This window comes from Humulus lupulus, chromosome 7, assembly GCF_963169125.1.
Source record: "Humulus lupulus chromosome 7, drHumLupu1.1, whole genome shotgun sequence".
Lineage (NCBI taxonomy): Eukaryota > Viridiplantae > Streptophyta > Magnoliopsida > Rosales > Cannabaceae > Humulus > Humulus lupulus.
The window spans coordinates 28,163,301-28,183,353 of record NC_084799.1 but is presented as its reverse complement, the minus strand read 5'-3'; the positions used below and the strand labels follow the sequence as shown (position 1 = coordinate 28,183,353).

At 33.0% G+C, this 20,053-nt stretch overlaps 2 protein-coding genes across 3 annotated transcripts; both read left to right on the top strand.

Annotated features, from left to right (window-relative positions):
• Nucleotides 1-1,150: 1,150 nt before the first annotated feature.
• LOC133791052 (uncharacterized) lies at nt 1,151-6,010 on the top strand. 2 transcript variants are annotated; one of them, XM_062228938.1, is made up of 7 exons: nt 1,151-1,438; nt 1,912-2,436; nt 2,609-2,793; nt 3,094-3,189; nt 4,327-4,583; nt 4,920-5,140; nt 5,274-6,010. In XM_062228938.1, the coding sequence occupies exons 2-7, from the start codon at nt 2,092-2,094 to the stop codon at nt 5,652-5,654; spliced, it is 1,485 nt and encodes a 494-aa protein (XP_062084922.1). In that variant the 5' UTR covers nt 1,151-1,438; nt 1,912-2,091; the 3' UTR covers nt 5,655-6,010. The 2 variants fall into 2 exon arrangements, with proteins under 2 accessions (XP_062084922.1, XP_062084921.1); XM_062228937.1 differs by having other exon boundaries at nt 1,902-2,436.
• Nucleotides 6,011-15,532: 9,522 nt separating this feature from the next.
• LOC133789520 (uncharacterized) lies at nt 15,533-19,604 on the top strand. The gene is made up of 3 exons (XM_062227353.1): nt 15,533-16,302; nt 17,307-17,474; nt 17,796-19,604. The coding sequence occupies exons 1-3, from the start codon at nt 15,757-15,759 to the stop codon at nt 19,569-19,571; spliced, it is 2,490 nt and encodes an 829-aa protein (XP_062083337.1). The 5' UTR covers nt 15,533-15,756; the 3' UTR covers nt 19,572-19,604.
• The last annotated feature ends 449 nt before the right edge of the window (nt 19,605-20,053 follow it).

The window sequence follows — 20,053 nt, the reverse complement described above, 5'->3', positions numbered from 1 at the left end:
TTGAAAAACACTTTATTTTATGCACCAATGTAATGACTTCTATAAGAGAGAGTTATTATTTAATTAAGTGGGGGATATATTATATTTCAAAGTATAATGTTGATTGATTAAATAAGTGTTACAATAAATAACTATTTAATCTAGTTGGGGAATGCTATATTATTTTATAATATAATGTTTTAGATTAAATAAATGTGACAAAGAGTGTCACATATTGTAACATATAAAATAGAGTTACAATATTTAGATATATGTGAATATTCAAATATGTAACATATTTGATGTTACAAATTTGTAACTTCCAAATATTGCACATTATTGTGTAGATTTGTTGTTACACAATATTGAGATGAATTTCTTAAAGTCATATGTGAAATGACTGTTAGAGATATGATTTAAACCCCAATAATGTGTTTTGGGAGTTACAAAATCAATTGGGAGTGAATTGGAACCGTTTGGAGAAACAACACATTTTTGTGTGCTGAAATTGGTCAGTGGCCGCAACCAGGGATGTTGGTGGTCGCAGCCTGGGGAACAGAGACCAGTGGACGTGACTACTGATACTCCTGGCCGCGGCCACGGAGGCTAACTGACCAAATTTTCAATTTTTTCCAACATTTATTAATGGCTCTAAAAAAACAAATAACTCCCAAATCTCAAATTTTATTATGGTTAAAATCATATTTCTAATAATCATTTCACATATAGTTTTAAGAAATTCATTTCAATATTGTGTAACAACAAATCTATACAATAATAGACAATATTTGAAAGTTACAAATTTGTAACACTAAATATTTTACATATTTGGATATTCACATATATCTAAATATTGTAACTCTCTTTTTTATATGTTACAATTTATTACACTCTTTATCATATTTATTTAATCTAAAATATTATATTATAAAATAATATAACAATAATTTGAAGTTAATTTTTGGGAATTATACAGTACATAATTTAAAAAAAATTGTAGGGACCTACGTCTTCTAAAATCATTTTAGACAGTTTATTTTGGGAATCAAATTATGCAGACCCGTCCATTTCTCTTGCTACCACGGTTCTCCCGGCCCCGGCCCCCCCAGGTCTGTGTCGATACTATATGCTTTTCCATTCGATCGACACACATCGCACACGTGTTCATCAACCACCGCAGTCAATAAATGAATGAAGGTCACGTGATGGGCCCAAGCCCAGCTCTATGGTCCCATCCCACTCCCCAACCTCATCCCGAATTTAATTAATTAAATTATAAATTATTTACAAGAGAGGAAAAATCCAGAGCGATTTGAAAATCTTCGCAAAAAATTTACGTATGTGATCTCACCAAAAACACGAAAGCGACTTAACTCTATTTGTCTTTGTCCTTCTTCTTCTTCTGCTGACTTGCTCAGTTTAGGATCGAGATCGTGGAGCTCAATTCTGATTTGAATCTGTAAGGATTCTTTATTTGATGTTTAGTGCTTAATTTTGCTGTGTAAAGTTTTGATTTTCTGAATTTTTGATTTTTTTTTTTTATGTTTGAGTTTGATTGCTTTAATTGTGGGATGAGGATTAATGTATTAATGCAGACTACGTGACTCTGATTCTTTACCATTTCTTAGAAAATAAAAAGATTGCATTTTTTTTTTTTTTTGCTTTCAAAAGAAGCAATTAATCGAATATAGGTACACTGGAATTTCGTTATGATTTATAATTAGTAATTGATGATGAATTTATCAACTGTCTTACAAAATTAGAGGATATTTAGCTTCTGTAGATTGCCATTGACGACTTGGTTTAGCAATTTAGAATTTCTGAAGCACAATTTATGAAATATGCTTTTCCAGAAAATATTATTATATGCCTGTTATTCTTCTTAAATTTTATTGTATATGATTTTTGTTTTTATGTTTAAGGATATTCAAGGACCTACTCTGCTCTGGTGTTTTTCTATGTCATACTTGCTGATTTGAGAAATTCATAGAACTACTGCTCTTGAATTACCAACACCTCAATGAGTGCTCTATGCTCTGGGTTATTGCGTATTAATCGACTTAGAAGGAGAGTCTGAAACTCTTTAAAGTCAAGATTTTTTCCAACCATTCGATGGGAGACTCTTTTGAGTCTAATAAAATCATCGATAAGGCAAATGTTTTATCTGGAAATAAAGTATCAAACACAAGTTCACTTGTTTCTCTCCATAAAGCCTCATCACGGCCTTCTTTTAGGCGCATTTCTTCCCTGGCCAATGGGAGTAACGGAAGTGATGCAATTGGCCGCATAGCAGTGTTTGTACTGAAAGTTGCTGCACTGGAGACCGTTCGCAGATTTTCAAAGGCTAAGTGCCCCTTTGTGTGGCGTGGTCTTCAGGCTTTGCAAGTTCTATGCTATCCACCATTCAAGTGGATTCAAAGATTTGCTCCCTTCAAGGGTTTGGTCAAAGGCGCACAGGTTTGTTCACAGAAATTGTTCTCGTTTTTTTTATATGTAATTACATTTGGATATCATATACCAACTGCTGACAATATGGAAATATGTTATTCACAATGAGCTTTGTGTTCAGCTTGTGCTATTTGCTATATCTCTGGGACATTTAAGGTTAATAACTTTTGCATGATTCCAGATGTTTTCAAGGCCATTATTGATACTTTCAATAGCAACAGCACTCTCTGAAGAATTAGAATCAAATGATGGACCATCAGGTGGTACACCTGAATCTAATACATCTTCAGCTGGCACACATGCTTCTAGCGCATTGTCGGATGTACCTTCAGAGCTATCATCTGTACAGAATACTATGGAGACAAGGTAAATTACATTGACAAGGCGTCCCCAGAGATGTTTACAATTGAGATTATCTAAGCATTGACATTAACGTGAAATTATTTACCCTGAAACTTTTCAGTTCATTATATATCTTTTTTTTTTTTTTTAAGACTGAAGCAGTAGAAATTAAATTTTGCTATGTACAGGTATACTTGCTACAGTGTGACCTGATTTGGAATATACTTGCATGAATATTATTAAGATTTCATTTGGTCGCATCAAATCAAATCATATCTCGAGTTCTCTTTTTGAAAAACGCTCACAGTTTCTTGTAATTTGCAGTGTGTGCGATGAAAGTCATCAAAATGTACCATCTGAATTGTGGTTGATTCAATTCCACGAAGAGCTTGAAAAGCAAGGGATTAGTTTGCCAGAAAGGTGATTAGACAATTTAACAGAGTTATATATGATATTGTACATTTATGAAATATTACCTTCCCTTCAGAACCAGGGTACTAAAGCTGTTGTGCATTTTTCTGTATCATTAATCTCCTGTAGTTGGGCATTCATGCCACTCAATAATCCTGACCAAACTGACTAATTGTAGAATCTTTTGTTTTCTCTCGCTAATGGCTATCACTCCTCTCCAGTCTGCCAACAAATCAGTTTTTCACGTCTTTAAAAGTAAAAGAAGCTAGCATGGAGGAAGGTTTGCAGTTATATATATGGTGTTCTCTTAGTCTTTATGTTCTTTCACTGAGGAATGATGTCCAATATTAACCTTACCTAATATGTTGTAATCAATCTGTCAGTAAGGGAAAATAGGGTAGATTCTTCAGTATATATGTTCATATTTGTGCATATGGAAAACAAATAAGTGCTAAAACACTTTATAAAGGGTTGGTCTATGATGAGGGTAATTAAGAGGATAAGTGGACTCACTTTGGCTCGCACACCCACGCATGTGGGTACAATTTTTCTGAACAGCTGCAATTATTTTGATAGATACAATTATTACAAAAGGTGTCTAAGCAATTATAAATTTTTTAAGGAAAAATGAATTGGAGAAAGTTGTTTTCGTTTCCTTCCTTCTATTCATAAATCAAAAGCCATTCTTCCTCTGTGTTGTGAGTCTTAATTTTCTTAATGTGATCTATAGTAAGTGCTTGATTTATTCTTGGAAGTGTTTTGCTGCAAAATCCCTTAAGCAACTTCGAGGAGAGGTAGCAAATAACGCTTTAAAGTTTAAAGATAGCATTTCATTATGTGTTTTAAGTCTCCACGCCTCACTTTTGTTTATTCAATTTTACAATTGGTATATACTGGTCATTTTGTTATAAAATTTGAAAAGAGGACATCTACTGAACAGAGGCTCGAAATTGGGCAAGAACCCCGCATTGTTACTTCAAAGTGTCTCATGCATCACTTTGGAATATTCTTTTTATAACTCAAATCAGGCAAAACCATTTTGTACTCATCTGTATTTCCCTTTGTTTTTACATGTAGGTTATTTATATCGGAATTTTGTTGTTTTGTCTTGTTGCAATGAACCATGACATACTAATGTTTATGCAGAATTAATGAGGATGAACTCCGTAGATTTTATATGGCTGCAAATGGAAACTTTTCAAGTTTTCTATCCTCAATCAAGAAGACAATCCGTTGGAGGGAGACTTACAGAATGTTTACCGATGAGGAGCTGGAGATGTGGTCGAATTTGGTCTTCTGGCATGGATATGATGTACAGCAACGACCTTGTCTCATTGTACGACTCGGGTTAGCTTGCACCAGTTTGTCACCTACTGATAAGCCTCGTTTTGCTCAAGCAATCAGTATGTCTTTGGGTTCCTGTTATGGTTTCAAGATTTTTGTTAAATTATTAAAGTTTCAAGATACTAACACTGGAAGCAAGCACCTATAGCATTGAGTTCTTGCTTTTGTGTGTGATTATATTAGCTTCTGTCAACTGTGGCATTTTACCTGCTGTTCTTAGTTTTTAGTGCAGACCGAGGGACCCATTTGAGGCAGCAAGGGTTCTCACTGTTAATTTTGAGTTAATTTTTAATGGATTTCTCTATATACGTTTATAAGTATGTATTTTAATATTTAATTATTTCATCACCTTTACATGCCATGCTCTGACAGAAATAAATTGTCGCTAACTTCAGTATCTTCCGTTGAGCGTGGAGTCTTGCATTTAGTTGATGCAGAAATGGGTGAAATTACAGTTTTGGTGGATTGTAAAGGTTTATCTCCACTTAAAATTCCAATGCAAGTCATAAGAACCTGTTCTTCTTTTCTGCAAGATCACTTCCCAAACCGTCTTGGCTGTTTGTTTGTTGTACAGCTTCCTCCAGTTCTTCGTGTTATTGCTCAAACTTTTATAAAGGTAAGCTTCTCATTACAATATTGCCGGTTCTTTCCTTTTTATGATTTTGACTCGTGGAATTTGGCTGTGGTGAAAGATGTGCTCTTTATATGTTACTCAGTATTATACAACACTTGTGTGCTTGCTTTGTCAGATGCTAAAGCCTGTGACGCGAAAAAAGTTAAAAATTTGGGGGGAAGCGTATGGGAAGTTACTTTTGGAGCATCTTCAGACAGTCCCAGCATATCTTGGAGGCAAATGCAAATGTGAAAAATGTTTAGAATTGGGCACCTCCAATATGCGACATTCTCCTCTTAGAAATAAAATCACAAGGAGGGAGTCAACTGAAAGCTTTTATGATGGTGAAAACCCACCTCTACTCGATTCATCTTATGAGACAGGAGCCAACTCTAATAGTAACTGCGACCAGGTGGTGAGAACTGCTATTATAAGCTGCATCATGTTTTGGGTTTTCATAGCTCTTATAGCTGGAATATTTGACCCTGAAAGCAGTCCATTCGCTCCATCTACATGAGGCAATACCATAAGACTGTCGTTTCTTCGTTCTCTTGGCACTTGGTTCTTCATCAAAGTAATCCATATTAGTAATTCATAAAATATATATTTTAGTATCACATGTGCTAAATTAGTATATTTGGTAATTGAATCCCGTATTTGTCGTGATATGTATATTTAATAGGAATATTTGTGTTCACAAGTATGGTTTGTCTATAGAATTTCAACTTAGTATAAAATTTATGTTTGCTTTTCCTCAATATTGTGACAATTGGAAGAGAGGTGTAGTTACGAATCAAGTTATGCATGCGGCTACTCGATGTATTGATCTCAGTTGTAAGGTGGAAAAAATAAGTACACTTTCGTATTCTATCATTTTTGTACTTCTATAAGATTTTCTGTCGAATGTAGTAGGATGCTATTATTGACTAGTACGTCCAATCCAGTTAAATGCTTTCTCTGCAATTGCCTCCTCACACGGACATGGACATGGTGCTGCTCAAAATGTGCTATCATTAAGGGTCTTGTCCAAGCCATGATTTTTCTTAAACAGACCCTTTTGGAAGTCTAAAGTAAAAGGGTGGAAATGTCTCATTAACTAGTCAACGATATGGGGGATGTGTCTTTACGTATTTTTAAGCTTATGGCATGCTATTCTAAGAACTGGCTTTATATAACATAGAAGTTAAAACATAATAACACAACTCGAAATGTGTAAGAAGTTTGCATATTTAGATTGAGCATAAACATATATGAATCAAAGTATTAATTAATATGATAAATTTGAAATTAATTTGATTAACACAATTAAAAATTAAATTAAATATATGATTTTTAATTTCAATATTCTAATGCATAATTGTCCGACAAAAAAAATGAAATGAGAATTGTGATAGTATATTAGAATGGATTAAACATCATTGGAAAATTGTCTGCATAAATGACAGATTATATGTATTGTACCGTGTGGATTTAAATTTGTATAGTGACACAATTGTAATACGAACTGCACTCTTATTTCTTTTGTCCTCCAAAACAAAACTTAAATAACCTTGAATAGAACTCTAAATAAGAGATTGCGCTGAACTGGAGGGGTGCATGTATTCGTTCAAGTATCCCATAAGATTTACTATTAGTATATTAATATATGTGTGTGTATATGTATAATTCATAGCTTTTTACAGCCTCAGTCTATAAATATACACATGGATACAATTTTAATTGGATAATTGGCAAGCCATTGATTGGTTCCTGTCAAGGAAGATATGAAAAACACATCCTTCTATAAAGCTAGCTAGAGTAAACAGTTCGTGCTAGGAAATGCTAAAGCAAGAATCTGCAGTTATAAACATGTTGTATGTACTTTTGTTAGTGCAAAGTGCAAACTAAACAATCGAAAAGATGTTAAAAAAAAAGAAGAAAAAAGGGCTTTGAAGTAGCCTTTGTTACTTTTAATGAGAACAGTCAAGCCCTAAAAAAGAAAACTCCTAGGCAATGATGATTGACATTATAATTACAGCTGAGAAACATGGTTGCTATCATTAGTGATAATGAAACGAGTACGAATAGAGAGTACACTTACTTGATGGTGGGTTTGCTAACTCGTAGAGCACTAGGGAACTAAATTTTGGCTTAATTAATAAAAATATTAGCACGAACAGAGTGTGGTTGTTGCAAGTGATTCTAAAATCCAATAAGGTGAACAGAGTAAAATAATTTATGTTTTGACTTTATTATTTTTACTTTTGCTTTTTCTTAAGAATAGTTATATATATTAAAAAGAAAATAAAGAACACTATTCTAATTAAGTGATCCTCTATTTTAATTTTTTAGATTGCGAGAATAGCTTTCAAATCCATGTCTCTCTATACTCTCTCTACCTTCTTTCCTGCAAGTTTGTGTGATCCACTGGTTATTTAAACAGATTTTATAGTGGTATAGTTTTATACCTATAAATATATTCAGGTGTCAAACTCTGGGCCAAATAAATCTTTATAATGAAGCACGTAAGTTTGCATAAAGTGAATTGTCCCCAGCATACACATATAAAAATAAAATGCATGCCCCGCCACCATGCGATTGATGTTGAAGAAGAGCACTTCGTTGTCGTTTTTTTATCATATACATTTCTTTTTGTGGAAACTTGTAACGGTGACCTTTGGAATTTCGAACAGATACGACACAGCTGACGTTTGCAATTGAAAATAAGGTATCTAGTCTCATCAATTCACATGTTTCTTCCCCACTTTTATGCTTAGATTTCTTCTCAATTTCATACAACATACCATAAGAAATTGGCACTTATTTTTCTCAATTATGTTTTTTTAGGGGTTGTTACTAACATTTATAAAAATGTTAGTGTTTCGAACTAACGTGACTCATTTCAATTGGTCCCTGCAAAAATAAATCTTCTAGTTACCAATCAATTGGAATAGGCCACATATGTGGTTACAAAATGAAAATGTCCGTAAAAAGCCCGACCCCAACTTTGGTTATGGGTGGGTGGATGTGGCCTAGCAGCAAGTAGAGTTATTAATTAATATTAGATTTTTTGTTTCCTGAATCGATGGGTTGGGGTTGGGGTTGGGTGGTATGGTAATGTAAGTGGTAACCCATTTCCCATTTCCCATTTCCTTATATTATTCCATCATCTTTAAACCGTCTCCGATCTTGACAGTAAAAGTTTGATATCGTTTTTGTTTAAAATATATAATAAAACAAAGATTTTACTAGCTCATGACACACTACTTTTGGCAAATGGGTCTTTGATATTCTGACATTATTCGAGTATCTAACTTTCGTTTAATATATAAGAAACTGACAATTGGCTTGTTCAATTCGTAATTAAAGAATATAATGCAAGCTGGGAAGAGCGCAGTAATAGAATGAATCGAATGTGAGAACCACTCAACTTTTCGATCAAATTAGTTTGAGTGGCTCACCGTTGATGATTATATATATGACGAAACCACTTTCGGGTTTTATTGAAATTAATTGTACAATTTGACAAATTAGTAACTATTGTGTGGGCTGAATTAGTTTGACTTGTCGTCGACAGAAAATGCTAGTGCCTACCGAAAGAAAAACTATAACTTAAGGTTCACCTTTTGTTTTTACGAAGAAATTTAAAAAAAAAAAAAAAGCATGTAAACGTCGACGAAGAACCATCGTTACGTGTCAAAACAAATGGTCCAAATATGGTGAGTTCTAGATCTCATTTATGGGAAAATCTTTAGTATTATATATTATTTGTTAGTTTATTAGGTCAGTAATGCGATGCCACCAAATCAATGAACCAAGCTTTTGAGTACTCAAAACTGTTCCAATATATATATGTACTATATTGCGGTTATCTTAAACATCACAACTCTTTAATCCGAACATGACATTTATGAAGATAAGAGCTCAAAGACTAGAATAATAAGATAACAAATCAGAGTTAATTATTACTAATCAAAGTCTCCAATTATCTAGAGAAAAATAATTACCCGAACAAGGTTGAAGTGGCATTTCTTTGTGTCACTTCAACTTTGATGAGACCCCAATTAATCCAACTACACTCCAAGAGGCTGAAACTTTATCAATAACACCAAAGTCTTCAAATCAACCTCAGTAACATAAAAATTGTCACATTTGGAAATTGACCTGACCTGGCCTGTGTCAATATTCCTATTTAAAGAGAAAGTTACTCCCCTTTAAAGGGAGCGAACCGGTCACAAGGTTCAAATAATCTCTTTATTCTTTTCTTTTTTACCTTTATAAATACATATATACTTGCTTAATCATTGGACTAGTACTATACGTAATGAACCTCGAGAGCTAGCTACCACACAGTTTGTCTAGTCCCGGCCCCATTAATTTGGAATATATACATACAACCTCTTGATTGAGAATTTCTCATTATAACGTCTTTTATTTAGAGATATTTCAACTGAACATAATTGATGATAAGTTGTTCATCTTTGGCTTCTATTGAGTAATGGCTAATTTGTCTAAATGTTATTTGGTCCTACTTTACTAAAACAAAATATAGCACCATCGCATACTCAGATTTTTTTTTCAAGGTTGTTGGTGACTGGAGTTAGAATGTAGACATTCCAACTATGATAACATATTTCCAACATGTTATTATATAAATCAATAAAAGTTACGGTTTTATAATAAATGAGTTAAATTCAACAAAACATATAGTAAAATAAGAGAAAGCTAGCTTGCTAAGAACGCTGTCATTAACACGAGAACAAAAAGTTATATAATTAATTAAGAAGTAGTAAGATTTGATTTTTAGATGTCAAATAGTTTGTAACTCGATTCCTCTCTTACCAAATATGGATTAAAGACAACAAAATTCATTCCAACTGATTAGTGGACAAATTTTCTCTTTAATATATATATAATCGTTTTGTTAAATATTTTAAAGCTATATGCATGTGATATATTAAATTGATTTATTTGTTTGTACTTTTATCAAGTGGCATCTTAGATTTTTTTCCCAACTAAACAAAATCAAAAGAAACTGTTAAAAAAAAATAAAGATTATTGTCAGATAATCATGAGTTCTACAATATCATCACATTATTATCTGTTTATTTAATTTAATTTGGATAATAATTAATTTACTTGGCTGCCTAACAATATTTATGATTTTTTTTTTTTTTGAAAAAATATTTTCCCTTATTATTACTAGATATCCTATAACTACATTATAGGACATATACGGACGTACCATATAAAATTCGGAAATTAAAATGCTGGACAATATGAGGTGTTTATATAACAAATGCTACCGAAATGGGAGAAACAAATTAAACTGGATAGATCATATATATATAAAGCACCAACTAATGAAACTATATATTTCACACTATCCCGACAAATTAAGGCCACTTTCTCGCATAGGATCCCACCATATGAGGCTACGATGTCTATGGCTGCTTCAAATTCTCATGAAAAAAAAAAGGAGAAAGCTTTAATTTCTTAAAGCTTCTTTTGATGTCAGCGCACATATACAAATTAAAAGTGGGTCTCCGGGTGCATGTGGAACCCCAATTACTTATTGTTTTTCCCAATTAAGAGAATGAGCTTGCTCGTGACATTGTGCTGCTTCAACTACGTAAGCAAGTTAGGTACTAGTAATAAACCCCACCTTCTCACCCCCAAGAAATAATAAAGAAAAAAAGGGAAAAAAAAAATAATGATATGATTTGAAAAATATTGGCCATATATGATCACTTTTTTTTTAATTTATTTTCTTCCTTATTTTTGTCGTACGAATTAAATGAGAGAAAAAGTGACAGGGATATTCTTGCTTTTTAACTAACCTTTTATCGAACTATTATATTTGATAAGCGCAATAAATTCATGTAGCTAGGTTAGAACATCAAAACCGCTTCTCACTCATATTGACCCTTCCATCGGCTGAAGGAACACACATTCGTACAAATATTAGGACATTAACATTAATGGGTGGAAATCTAGGAAAACCCCACTTAGATTCTATTATTATATGTATATAATCTGAAAGACCCCCATTCGTCAATTAATTAATTTATTAGCTTTTTAATTCATTATTATATATTATAAGCTATATAAATTAAATTCTTGTAACATCAAATATATATATATTGCAAAGACAAATAACTTTAGTAGTACTGTATTTCATCTCCACTATAACAGTATTATCAATCTTATTTGGTTTGGAATTGGATATATTTCAATAGTGATATCAATCTTTTGGAATTGGACTTTTTTTTTTTGCGCATGCACAACTTGGCCACATAAAAGCTCCTACAAGACTTTATGGTAGTTGGGTTATAAGATCTTTAATTAATTAATTTTTTGTTGCTTTAAAGCTAATATATATTCAACCCTGAAATGCCTGCCTTTGTAAGGTTGACTGACATTATCAAATAGATCATTACTATGAAAGGACGCCAAAAACATGGAGGCCGGCTTAAATGTGTAAGGTGTGTGCATGCATGTGTGTGTGTCTTTATATATAAATATATATATATACAAAAATGTGTACATAATGACAAGGCACACATGGTTTTGTGACTGTTTTTGTGCTCATGATCACATTATATATATATGTACTCTGCTTCATTAGTGTATCAAAGTGATTAAATTTCTTCCACTTGCGGAAGCACCATGCATTAAAACCACACTACACCAGAATTTTATAACAACAAGACGTACAGTATTAACAATATGGCATTTTATGCATATGCGCATAAAAAAATATAAATAATAATCAATTAAGAAAACTCAAAAAAGAATTCGCACTATATATATTCAATATGCATATCTCATCCTTAATCTGTGCCCCCAGCACTAAGTAAAGAAATTATTAGAAAAAAAATAACAAAGACAAAGGAAGTTTGACCTAATTGGTTTACCATTTTCTTATTAATGGATATATAGCGGAAATAAATTCATAAACTATCATCATAAAGAAGACGATCGATCTAATAGTTCTGTCCAATAAAGTAAGAGAAAAGCCTACTGTTCTAAGTAAGAAGAATAGGAACTTGGTCTACATCTATTTAATTAATTCCTTCATCGATAAGTACTTTCCCCGCGCGTGGCGGCGCCGCGCGGTCCACTCAGATGGCGATAAAAAAAATTCAAAGAAATGTGAGAGAGTTATCCTGTATATATTACACCTTTAGTATATCCTCTTATAATTAATATACATCTCTTGAAAAATCCATGTATATAATATATATATATATATATATTCATGTGTGTATATGCATATCGAAAGTGTTAGATAAATTCAAGAATTTGATCCGTTTACGTCAGCATTATATCTACGTAACATAGATTAACATATCCTACTTGACAAGAATCATCTCGCTGACCTAAAAATTAACGGGTTTAATTAGTGGAGTTATATCATGTTCGATCCCGAGTCACCTAATTATAAATATTTATTTTTTCAGCTGGTTTATCTTTTTTTTAATCTTTTTGCACTATGCATATCTAGTACGCCTTAGTTTACTACGCCTTAGCTTACTATCTAGATATCTCAATGGTCTTATTGCACTATATGGGTTCTCAAGTGTTTCTTTACATCGAATGTCCGCTAGAGAAATGACTCATGATATCATGACAAGAATCATGTGAATTCATCTAAAAATCAATTGGTGATCAGTGAAGTTATTCATGTTCTTATTAATAGCTCAATATTCTTATACTTATTTCATATTAAACATCATTAATTAATAAGAACATGAGTAACTCGACTATTTTTTTTTTTAATGAACTACTTTAATTATAAAACGCGCTTGGTCATTATATATTTTTCACAATTTATAAAACAAAACTTTAACGTCACTACAATAATTTTCACTTTTAATGACTCTCTTTAATGACTTACACCAATGGTGTAAGTAATTAAAAGTATTCAAGGATATTTAAAGTCTAATGATGTAAGTCATTAAAAGTTCTTGTTAATGACTACCTAAGTAAGTCATTAAAAGTGGTGAGAGACGTTAATTTAAAAATATGAATATAAAATTATTCATTTATATTATTCATTCTTCATTAAAAGTGGTAAGTTATGTAAGAACATCTAATGTCTCCATTGGAAAGACGTGCCAAACATCTAACGTCTCCCCTGGGAAGACGTGTCACATGGGAAGACGTGTTAGACATCTAACGTCTCCCCTGGAAGAAGTCTGGCCTACTATATACTCAGCATTTCCTTCTTCTTCCCCGAGTGCACAAACCAGAGGCGGAGAAGGGCGACTTTCTGGGCGATTTCATGGCCATTTTTTGATGATTTTGGCTAATTTTAGGCTATAAAATCTCATTTGATGTAAGTTTTTATTATTTATAAGTGTTGTATAATATTTAGGATAATTTTCATGTTTATTTTCTCTAGTTATTAAGGGATTGATATTGGGATTTTAGGGTTTATGAGTTGCGATTTTGGGTGATTTTTGGCTCAACAAAGTGGATTCAAAGCATATTTGAGGTAGGGTTTCAAGATAAAACAGTGTATTATAGTTAGAATGGTAGAAAAAATTATTTTTGTGCATTTTTTATATGATTTGTGGGTTTTCTTAGAAATATTAGTTTAAAGTATGAAAAATAATTTTTATGTATATTTGAGATACTATATTGTTTAATTTTAAGATGATACCACATTATTTACTATTTTTAAATTTTTATTACTATTTAATTCGAAAATTATACATTTTTAATGTTTGTTAAGTATATATATGTAAATATGTTTTGCTAAAATGTATTTAATAATTTTGTCTAAAATAAATAAAATAATTTTAATTTTAATTTAATTTCGGTGATAACAGAAGGTTGAGAACTGTGTGTTTTAGTGAAGTAGGTTCTTAAAAATTTGTTTGTGTGCTATGGAGCTATAAGGAAGAAATTTATTGTTTGTTGTTTGAATTGTTTGCCTTATTGTTCACAGATGGTTAGATCACTATTATAGGGGAAACGCTGCTCGATTTTGTCTAGAATTATGTATTCTATTATTATATTTGTATTGTGTTGTGCTTATTTGATTGGACTTGATTAGATTAACAGATGGTTATGTTACTAATATAGGGGAAATACTGCTCAATTTTCCGTATGCTTATTTAGTTTTTTTTGTTTAATTTTTCATAGACATAGGAGAGGATATGGATAGAAAATTGATGTCAACGAATAGGTTATCCATGGAATATAAAAACGGGGTCAACCTTTTTCTGACCAATCTACCAAAACCTCCCAAGATTCCAAATAATATAGAAATTGTGCAACCGAAAGTAAGTAACTACGACTTTAATTATTTTGAAAATTTATACTTTAATTTTACTAATATTCTTTATATTAATTGCTTGACATTTTATTTAAATATTAGTGTCCACACCAACCAAACAATGTGACATGTGGATATTATGTGATGAGAATGTTGAAGGATTACATTGAACATTCACGACTTGGACGTCACTTAAAGAAAAAGGTACATGTATATAAATTTATACAAAGTTAACAATCTATTTATTATTAAAGTACATATATAATCAAATAATAATTAACTAATATATTTTACTTTGAATTTTTTGTAGCCAAACACTACGCCATATACACCAGTACAGATTAATAAAATGCGACAACATTGAGCGAACCATATGCTACCGATAATTCAAAGTCATCGTCTCACATATTAGGTTTTTTTTTTTACTTTTTCTTCTTTCTTACTATATGTCTAGCTAGCTAGTGTGATATTTGTTAGTTTTGTATGTTTAACAATAATATTACAATTTTGTATAATTAGTTAGCAAAAATATATTATATACACATTTCGGTTTTATTAATGAAAATTCACAATTTAAATTTGCATATAATTTAGATTTTTTAATTAATATATTTAATTCTATTTTTAAAAAATTAATATAATAAAAATAATTATTTAATTTTTTTTTTAAAATACAAAAACCTATGATGACTCTCATGGGGAGACGTCATAGGGCCACTTTAGATCTCCACTAGGGGAAGACATTAAATGTCTATAATGTCTCCTCATAGCCATTAAATGTTTATTTTGTTGTATTGTGTGCAATCATCCATTCAAGCAAAAAAAAAAAAATTGAATAGAGCAATAAGGATGAAATAAAATCAGTGCTAGTGATTTTATATTAAATCCGTGTGGCACATGGAGCAATTTTGGTTGGAAAAATGAACGATTTTAATTGCCAATATGATTCATGATATATATTCACCACGATAGATATATAACATTACGTAACGTCACCGCAGATTGATATAAATTATAATTAGAATTATATATATATAAATTTCACACTTACACATAAATGGTAGCAGTGAGACAATATATTTCTGATTCAATTTGACAGAAGACACTATATTACTTCATGTAACTAATACTAAACTAAATTAATAAAGTGGCATATGGTCGAGTATTCCATTAACCAAACGTGGCCCCAGTGGAGCCTTCCACGTAGTTTCGACTATGACTTAACATTAATTGCCTTATATAAACCCTCCTCACCCCTCCTCTCAATCCCAGCAGTTAGTACCGTACAAACCCTCTCTATCGGGCAAAAGAAAGAAAAAAAAAACCCTTACTCATTTACCAACCAGCACTAAATATGGTTTCGTTTTTCCACCACTCCGACCAAGCCCAAGCCACGTTGCTAACCTGCCTAGCCGCAGCCTTCAGGACTGCCATAGCTTGCGCCATAGTGGCGTGCACAACCCTCTACGGCCCAGAATCCTTCCGCAGCTTGGTGCGCTTCCCGGCATTCTCTTATGTGACCGTGATACTTGTCGTCACGGACGCCACCCTGGGTGACACGCTGCGCGGCTGCTGGCTCGGCCTCCACGCTACGGTCCAGAGCCTTGGCCCGGCCATGCTTAGTCTATGGCTAATAGGTCCATCTCGTTTCTCGGAAAGCGTGACTGCCCTGACTGTGGCGCTTGGCGCTTTTGTGGTTGCCCTGCCCGAGTCGACTCATCTGATCTCGAAGCGAATAGCGCTGGGCCAGATTGTGATCGTGTACGTTGTAGGGTTCATTAATGGGGACCTAGACGAGGCTGTTATGCACCCCCTCCGCGTGGCAGCGAGCACTGGTGTTGGACTCTCGGCCTGTGTCTTGGCTTTGCTGCTTCCTTTTCCAAGACTAGCTTTCAAGGAGGTACGTATTTATTGTGGCTAATTTAACAACAACAAAAAGAACAAATTCTAATCATTTAAATAAATAAAAAAAAACAGTTCTTTAAATTATATAAATGAGCAATGAACACTATACATAAATAATTATTAAAGTTTAGATGAATAGTTATGCATGTTCATCCATATACATTAACCAGAAACATTTTGCTCGTGATGTGGGGCTATTTGAATATTCTTTGAGGATATATATACGGTATAGTATAACTATTAACCAAAACGAGATTTACACAACGCTCATTAATTAATGCATGGATAGGATGTGGTTGGTTTATAAGACATACGTTATTATCATGTATATATTTGTATAATCTTATTAATTCATTTGGAACATAATGATATATATCTTTCCACGTACAGATCTACCACCTACGTATATTTTATTTGTTTTCCCGTAAATTAATTGAAAAGGAAATCGTTAAACTTGTACGTATGAGAAAACTATTAATTAACAGATTTACTTTATATATTGTTTAATTTAAAGAAATTATATCTTACTAATAAAAGAAAATGCAAATTATTTAGATACATAACCCAATCAATATTGCGATAATTAGTGGAAATATCATTTTCCCCTAGAATTTTTGTCCAATCATATAGATACATGTAGTATTTCGACAAACAACGTTTTTGCCTTGTATATAGAGAGAAAATATTGCGTTACCATATACAGCCATATTATATTATATAAATATAAGATTAGAAGACAAAATATTGCGTCACGAGAGAAGTCAAATCTAGTAAAGTGATTGTCGAGTCCATAGTCACTATATACAGCCAATTTTGCAATAGGCCATGGTGTAGCTAGTTAGTGGTGTACGGAAATTTCAGATGTTGACAAGCATTTTAATTTGTATTTAAAGGCAAAGTATGTTCACATATACATATTGTCACGTTTTATATAATTTCATTTTATTTATATTTATACATGTATATTTCAATCTAATTATTTCTTCCTTGTTTCTCTAGGTGAAACACAATTGCCAGCTCTACGGAGATAATGCTTCAAAGAGACTAAACAACTTTGTGAAGGCCTATACCGCAGAGGATAAGACAACTGCTCTTGAATCACTATCTCAAGCAAAAACATTGGCTGCTACCGGCACCAAAGTTATTCAAAACATTAAAAAATTCCAAGTAAGAATATTATTCCTGAATATTTTACTTAAAGTCTCGCATTGAAATAATATGAAGCTCAATCCCACTGGATCTATTAATATATAGTTTGTAACATGTCGATATATAACTATATATATATATATACATATTTCTACACCTTATGATGTATTAGATCCCATGTTAAAATAATATAAAACAATATTGTAGCACCGGCCAATTAATTTTAATGATAACTCTAATACTAGTCTAAATCACAGGTCTCATTATTAAAAATCAATGACAATATTAAGACATATATAGAGTTCTAATTTTTGGATATATATAATTAAATGTTTACAGGAAAGCATGCTGTGGGAGAGACCTCCATTGAAATGTTTTAAACCATGCAACATCTTGATGAACCCAGGAGACAAAATGCAAGAGTTGGAAGTTCCATTAAGAGGGTTGGAGATGGCTTTGAAAACTACTACGTCGTTTCCGGTTAAAAATCTAACTGGAGAGCTCAGAGATGGTCTAGTTGTAATGGAGAACAACATGAACCTTGGCACTTTGGGAAGCTTGCACTTGAACGATTCGTTCACAGTCCCTGAATCTATTGAAGAAGATAAAAACTTCCTTCAAACAGTGCCTAAGGATCTTCCACCAACCCACCAAGAGTTACCCTCATTTTTCTTTCTCTTCTGCATGAAACTCCTTCAAATGAAAAAGTTAGCTACCAAAACAATAAAGCCCACTACTACGGCAACGCAAAAGGGTTCTACTGATATAGAAAATGAAAGTGCCTGGGCCCATATTTTTCCAAAAGTGAGCAACAACCAAAGGCTCATGTACGCATTCAAATGTTCACTTTCATTGGGCCTTGCTGTGTTCTTTGGGCTTCTTTACAGCAGACCTAATGGATTTTGGGCCGGACTCCCAGTCGCCATAAGCCTGTCAGCTGGCAGAGAGCCCACGTTTAGAGTTGCCAACCTTAAAGCCCAAGGGACTGTTCTGGGAACCATTTATGGAGTCTTGGTTTGGTTTCTCTTCTCGAACATCTTACCATTAAGACTCTTTTCTCTTCTCCCTTGGTTCATTTTCACTGGCTTTCTCCAACGTAGCCGGATGTATGGACAGGCTGGGGGTATCTCAGCCATCATTGGGGCCATCTTGGTTTTGGGCCGAGAAGGTTTCGGACCTCCAAGCCAATTCGCCATAGCAAGAATAGTCGAAACCTTCATTGGGTTATCTTGTTCCATCATGGTGGACTTACTCTTGCAACCCACTAGAGCTTCCACTCTGACGAAGGTTCACCTATCAAAAAGTCTCAACACGTTGAACGAGTGCATTGGGTCGTTGAGTTCAAGCACCAAAGCCCTATTGGAAGAGAACCGAAAGAAGCTGAAAATGAACATTAGGGAGCTTGAGAATTTCATTGGAGAAGCTGAGCTGGAGCCCAACTTCTGGTTTGTGCCATTTCCTAGTGGTTCATACGGTAAGCTTACCAACTCTTTGTCCAAAATGGTGGATCTCCTTGACTTTAGTGCTCACGCATTGGGCTTTCTTCAGCACTCCAATGATCACGATAACGAAATCGTGATCAAAATTGACGGTGATGTTGCCCTTTTCAAGAAACTAGTTTGTTCTTCAGTCACATGTTTCCAAGAGGTTAGTCTGATAAAATCATTGGTTGTTCTCGAAAAGGAGTTTGAGAAGAATAAAATGCCACATGACGTGGAGATGGGAAAATATTCTGGAAACCCAAATAATAATACCAACTTTATTAGTAACACTGATCAGTTGAATGAAGATGAGGTCGACATGATCTTGGGCTCTTACATGCAACATTCAAGAGAAGTCATTGAGAAGATTAAGAATGATGATACTAATGATGATGAGATTCATAATAATAAACAAGTGGCTAATGATCGTGATGAGGTGAAAATGATCGAGAGCCAAATGGTAACTCTGAGTTTAAGTGCTCTTGGGTTTTGCATAAGTCGTTTTATGAAAGAGACTAAGGAGATTGAAGTTGAAATCAAGGAGGTCGTTCAGTGGGAAAACCCTTCCAGTCGTGTCGATTTGTATAACATCTCGTGTATGATACATGCTTTAAAGACCTCATCTTCACAATAAGTAAAATAAAATAATTATTATAATTATTTAGTACATGCAAAATAAATTTATGCATTTCTATTTTCACAATAAGTAAAATAAAATAAAAAAATACAAGTTTTTTTGTAGAGATAAATAAAACTATAACTTGTGTCAACTTTTTTGGAAAACGACATGAATTGATATGTTAGTAGTCATATGTGATGTATTTTTATAGAATACCTCTCTTGTTGTCGTTTTTGCATTAATTGGCCTTTTCCCTTCTGCTGTGGTTCTTTCGCTTATTGTCGTTTGGCATTAATATCGATTCCTCAAATTATTGTTGTTTGTTTCATGTCGTTTCTCCTGTTCGTTGTAGTTGTCTTGTCGTTTTTTAATTTTATTGTCGTTCTTTCACGTGTCGTTTGATCAAAAGATATATGATAATAGAAAAAGGCCATCAAAATTAAAAGAGTAATGATATGGTGTTAGATTAATATGAAAGTGGGCATATGAACAATCCT